The sequence below is a fragment of the Elgaria multicarinata genome, chromosome 3, assembly GCF_023053635.1.
Source record: "Elgaria multicarinata webbii isolate HBS135686 ecotype San Diego chromosome 3, rElgMul1.1.pri, whole genome shotgun sequence".
NCBI classification, from domain to species: domain Eukaryota; kingdom Metazoa; phylum Chordata; class Lepidosauria; order Squamata; family Anguidae; genus Elgaria; species Elgaria multicarinata.
In genome coordinates this window covers 107,769,684-107,775,683 of record NC_086173.1, presented here as the reverse complement: position 1 = coordinate 107,775,683, position 6,000 = coordinate 107,769,684, and the positions used below count along the sequence as shown (strand labels likewise).

At 39.8% G+C, this 6,000-nt stretch overlaps 1 protein-coding gene across 1 annotated transcript in view; it reads right to left on the bottom strand.

Moving 5' to 3' along the window:
- Positions 1-630: 630 nt before the first annotated feature.
- The window catches only part of SLC6A11 (solute carrier family 6 member 11), a 117,911-nt gene continuing 112,541 nt past the window's right edge, over positions 631-6,000 (bottom strand). The window contains exons 12-15 of the mRNA XM_063121220.1: positions 5,316-5,418; positions 4,653-4,753; positions 3,414-3,584; positions 631-953 (exon numbers count right to left, since the gene is read on the bottom strand). Coding sequence (XP_062977290.1) covers positions 804-953; positions 3,414-3,584; positions 4,653-4,753; positions 5,316-5,418 — 525 coding nt within the window. The 3' untranslated portion in view covers positions 631-803. The remainder of the gene's footprint in view (positions 954-3,413; positions 3,585-4,652; positions 4,754-5,315; positions 5,419-6,000) is intronic.

Here is a 6,000-nt window from a genome sequence, read left to right as displayed (position 1 = left end):
ACCTGTGAGAGCAGGTTTGCCAAATGTCAGCTTGGCTGGTGGAATTTGCATAATTACCCTTGCCGACGCAGGTTGTTAACCTGACTAGCATGACTTGTTGGAGTGGGTAGCAACCCTCCAATAAGCCATGGGGTTTTGTTCAGTTGCTGCCCACTCCCACTAACAAGCCATGCTGCTGGGTTCACACAACATGACAAGCCATGGTAAGCCCAGCAGAACATGAGAGTCCTCGCAGCTAAATTAAGCCACAGTGGGCTGTTGTATCATGCAAACCAGGTTTGATCAGGTCCAAATTTAGGAAACAATATTGAAACAAAGCTACACATCTGAAGACTTAGATATTAACATAATAAGGACACTGTGATCCCCTTTATATACATACAGTAGAAGCTGAAATGGTCTGAAATGCTTACAAATTAGAAAGTGTATCGCTATACAACACCATGCCTTTAAACACACACCACACACACACACACACACACACCAAAGTATAAAATTTTTACAATACATTATACAGTTTCTTCTAGGATCTATAAAGCACTTACTGGAATCACCATATTACAAGTCATCACTAACAACAATTCTATTTCATTTTTTATATATATATATATATATATAATATATAATCGTTACTTATATAATAATTAAAAATCACTTTTAAACAAGTATACAAGTTCACTTTAAAATTAACTTGTTAATAAAGTTGTGCAAAACAAGCTGGCCTATATAATTAAGTGAAGTATTTTATTTATTTATTTATTTATTTATTTATTTATATAAAAACAATTCAAAAGAAAGTTCTTTTAGAAGTGTGTCTCTTTTTCCGTGATGGCTGAAATATTGCCATCACTTTTCAGTTTGGCATCGCAGTCATTTACTGTAGAATATGACCCTGCTCTGAGTTTCCCTCTCATTTTCAGGTCTGGGCTGGCTACAATCAGTTTTCTGAATCTCTGGGGTGGGGGAAAAATAAGAAAATGAAAATGTTAGCCATTTATTTTATTTATTTATTGCATTTCTATACCGCCCAGTAGCCAAAGCCATTTCTGTGTCACTCTCTCTCTTTCTAATACGCATGCATGAGCGCACACACACACTCTCTCTAGATAGATTATGACATCATTATATACGCATGTGTGTGCACACTTTCTTGTTTAACACCTGCAAGATGCATTCTTTGCTACATTAAAGTCTTTGTAAAATAAAACAAGGGTGTTGCTTCCCATTGCAACCATCAATGTATAAGAACCAAGATCTTTATTTACCACAGTTACAGTATATACCACTCCAGCTCTAGACAGATTCCAGAGCAGTGAACAATAAGAGATAAAAAGAATAAAAAACCACTCACCCACAGGTCTTCCATTTTGCCAGGATTCAGCTTCAGTTTATTGGCCCTTATCCAGCCCATTACCAAGTCTAGGCACTGATCCAGGACTTGCACAGCCTCACCTGATTCAGATGTCACAGGGAGACAGAGCTGTGTGTCATCAGCATATTGATGGCACTTGGCTCCAACTCCCCTAATGACCGCTCCCAGTGGCTTCATATAGATGTTAAACAACACTGGGGACAACAACATGGTACCTTGCGGAACCCCATAGCTCAACTGCAAGGAGGCCAAGGAATAGTCAACCAGTGTTACTCTCTGAAATTGACCCCGTAGGTAAGACTGGAACCACTCTGACTCAGTGCCTTCAATGCCCAGCCCACGGAATCAATCCAGGAGGATACCATGGTGAATGGTACCAAAAGCCAATGAGGGATCAAGCAGAATTAACAGGGTCACACTCCCCTTGTCCATCTTCCAATAAAGGTCATTCATCAGGGCGACTAAGGCTGATTCAGTCCCATAACTAGGGAGAAACCCAGAATGGAATGGGTCTAGATAATTAGTATCTTCCAAGAGTGCCTACAGTTGCTCCACCATGAACCCCTCAAGTAACTTCCCTAAGAAAGGGGTATTTGTGAATGGGTGGTAGTTGTGAAATACCATTGGCTCCAGAGTGGTTTCTTCAGGAGTGTTCACACTATTGCCTCCTTAAGGACAGCAGGAACACCCCTTCACACACAGATGCATTTACCATTCCCTGGACCCACCCAGTCATACTCCCTCAGCTACTTTTATTAGCCAGGAGAGGTAAGGATTGAGAGGGCACATAGTCTGTCACACTGCTGCAAACACCTCGTCTATGTCATCAGGCCCTAGCAACTGAAATTGGCAGCAAAGTAAGCCACACTCTTGCTGCAGGCACCACTGAACAAGTAGCATAATTATGTGCTGAGCTTGTGTGGTCGTTTTCGAGTTTTATGCTATTTGTGTTCTAGCTGATGTCCAGCCTGTTTCACTGACCGCAGCTGCCCAGTATATCAAGAAGCAGAGTGGGCTCTACAAGGCTGGAGAGGGCACTCAGGGACAATCGAGTCAACAACCCTCCTCATCTCACTGTTCCACAGTGCGACTTGGGGCTTGGCTGGATCACCAGAACTAGCCAGTGGGAAATCTCCGAGAGCATTCAGAAATCCATTGGATTCCATGAGTCTCCTAGGTCAGATCATCTGAATGGGTCATACAAATCATACTATATATATTATATAGCATAAGAAATATAGGAAGTTGATTTAGATCATATAAAAATTATTTATCCATCAATTCCAGTACAGTCTGCTTTGATTGGCAGTGTCCAAGCTCTCAGGAAGAGGTCTGAACCTCTTAGTGATACCAGGGATTGCACGAGGGACCTTCTGCATGAAAACTATGCACTCTTCTGCTGAGCTGTGCCCCAAAGAAGGAGCTCTGGCCTCACTTATAGCATGTTACACATTAGTCCTGGTCTACATCACCTGACCCACTAAAGTGAATTCAGCCCAACAGCAATGTATTATGTCTCACCTGCCTGGAACTAGCAAGATGTAATACATGATTGCAGCCTACGTTTAACTTGGTGATTTACAAGTTGTGCAGGCCTACAATGAACTATCCTCTTCTTTTTAGTTCTATCTTTTGTATAGTATGTTAATTTCTTAGTTATTGATGGATCCAAATTTCCTTCTAGCTCAGGGATGGAAGAACATTTTCTGTCAAGGGCTACATTCCCTCAGGTATAACCTGTGGAGTCTGTGTGATGGTGGTGGGCGTGTCTGCAGCCAGCAGCTGCATGTTTTAATCACTGGACCTCTGTTCAGTAATTTTTTCTTCATAGTTATCACTATGACCCATCCCAGAACCAAAGCTGAAATGGATAAGCGTGTTGCTGAGTTCTCTCCACATCTGTAGTTTTCATAGATTTTGAATTGTTAATTATAGGCAAAATTCTTAGGAAAGCTTTAAAAAGCTAGTTTTCATCTTAGATCCTTTCCCTGCCACTGTTCACTAATATATCAAGCAAGATTGTTACAAAAACATGCGTCACCTCTAGAATGGTTCCTTCTGTTTTCCACAATTTAATACAGATCCATAAAGGAATGCAAATCATGGAGGAGAGAGCCATCATCCAACCAATGCCATAGCCCCAATCTGGGTACGTATAAATATTGTTGTACTTTAAAGGCTTATATTTCACCAGGAAAAAGATGAAGATTCCCTAAAATAGAGAGGAAAAATTATCCATGTTTGAAAAATCAAGTAAGTGCTCAGAAAGCTCATTTCACCCAGTTAACTGAAATACTGCGTTAAACTTTGAAGACAGCCAGAAAGCAGGCCAGCATTGTCCCTTTCTCTCAACGGTACACTCAAATAACTTGCACCTCTATTCCTTTCACAGTAATGAACTTCTTTCACATTTAAATCCTAATTAGCTTTTATCTAAGGACCAAATAATAGGCTCTTCTTTTCAGTTTAATGTCAAATCGCAATTGTGTAGCAAAGACACCCCCGCATGTCAAATTGCACATGCTTTGAACCCCAATGTAGCTTTGGAATAGGGATGTCTGTTGCTTTGAGGTCTTGACAGATTTCCCCGGAGCCCCCAGCTTGGCTTGCGTTTATGAACTGAGCTTCTAGATGGAACTTGTGGATATCTGCTCCCCCCCCCCCGCATAAAAATGGCAAGATACGCAAACTGCAACTGTAATTTGTGTAACTTGAGCATATCATAGCTGTAATTAGTATACAGTGCGTAGTTATTTGTGTTAAATTCAGTTGTGGGAGTAGTGAAAACACAATGGCATATGACTGCTCCTGTAATACTTGCACAGGGGCTTACGATAGACACTTTGTATGCATAATGACACTGTGACATGAAAATCAATGTGTGATCACATTTAAAGACACCACATACAGCTGTGTTTTATCTGCACTAGGCTGAATCAGGAAGAAAGGAAAGATAATATGAGGACTACTGGGATCTAAAGTAAATCATAAAGTAAAACAATACCTAAAAAAATAAAATAAAATTGGCTGAGAAAACTTGTGAAGATTTTATCATTTTTTCATTTAATTCATTTAGGGTTTTTTTTTTTTTTAAAAAAAAACTGGGATAAGGAAATATTGCACCACTTTGCAGATTTTAGAGTTGCACTTCCTTTATAAACACATAACTACACTCTATTGTCTATTTCTGCAAAATATTTTCCACAAAACATCTGACACAAAGCCTTGCCAAGAACCTTAGAGACTTCTCTACCACATTAACTATACTTTTATTACTTACTGCACAAATGCCAGGGGTGAGGAACATCCAACACCATTTAATCAATCCTAATGGTCTGTACCCAATCATATCTTCAATGTTGTCATAAAAACGATTGCTTCCTGTATAAATCAAAATCAACACAGAATGAATATGGGCGACACTAATACCCTAGGACTAGAAACTACGTTTCTGGAGTCAATGCCTGAGTCAGACCATTGGTCCATCTAGCCTACTATTGTTGACATTGACTGGCAGCAGCTCTTCAGAGTTTCATGCAGAATATTTTCCTAGCCCTACCTGGAGATGCCAAGGATTGGTACTTTCTGCATGCAAAGCAGGTACTCTGTCACACTGAGCTACAGCCCCTCCCCAGGAGACTGAGGGATGCAGGAAAGACTAACAGCAAGTGTCTGCTCCAGTTCCAGCTGGACTGTCCCTTCCTCACAGGGCTATCTTCCTTCAATTGCCCTGTGGAAGGATCCTGATGGCTTCTTTTTAATACTGTTTACTGTGGCTTTATTAATGTATATTTATGTTACTAGTAAACTTCCTTCAATTTATATCCCGAAAGGCAGGATATAAATAATTGTAATAACCAAATAAATCATTTTAAGAGCAGTCCTGAAAAAGCATAATATGATTTCGGACTTGGTCACAATATAGCAGCAATTGTTGACTCACCATAAAACCAGCCGATGCAGACGCATTCAAATATAGCAACAAAAAGAAGGCACATTCCACTGGCTGCATAGGAGTCAAACAGTTGGAAAACATACATCCCACCCTGGAAGAAAAACAATTAAAAATTAAAAAAAAAGTGCTGAGAGTGATATTTTGCAGCTGAAATAAGGTTTCCCTGCTCATAAACCTTTATATTATTTTCAGAGGCATTTTTATTTATTTGGGCTGGATTTGGTTGGTTACACTCAAGCTCATTACGGCTTTTGGATTTCAGCATACATTGGCTCTGATCTTATTATAATGGAAAGAAGTTCATGGAAGGGAGGTTTCTTGCCTTCTCCACCCCCAGCAGCCCTCCATGTCCCGTCTTCACTTTTCAGGAATGCAGGCAACTGAAGGGGAAGACTATGGGATGGGCAGTTTTCCTTCTGCAAACTTCTTTCCATTGACCTGTCTTAGGATCTAAACCTTATTTAGTCAGAGGTTATGTGCATTTAACCTTTGACCTATCACAAGCATTTGGGACAGAATTTAAATAAAAATTAAAAATAACTGTAGTAACATGCTCTGCACATACATTGTGATGGAGAAAGCCCTTATTGCATATGGTGGAGAGTCAATACATCCTTCAGAGAAAGTTGTGTAAATTTAAAATTAAAGAATGTGTTATAAAATATAATGTAAT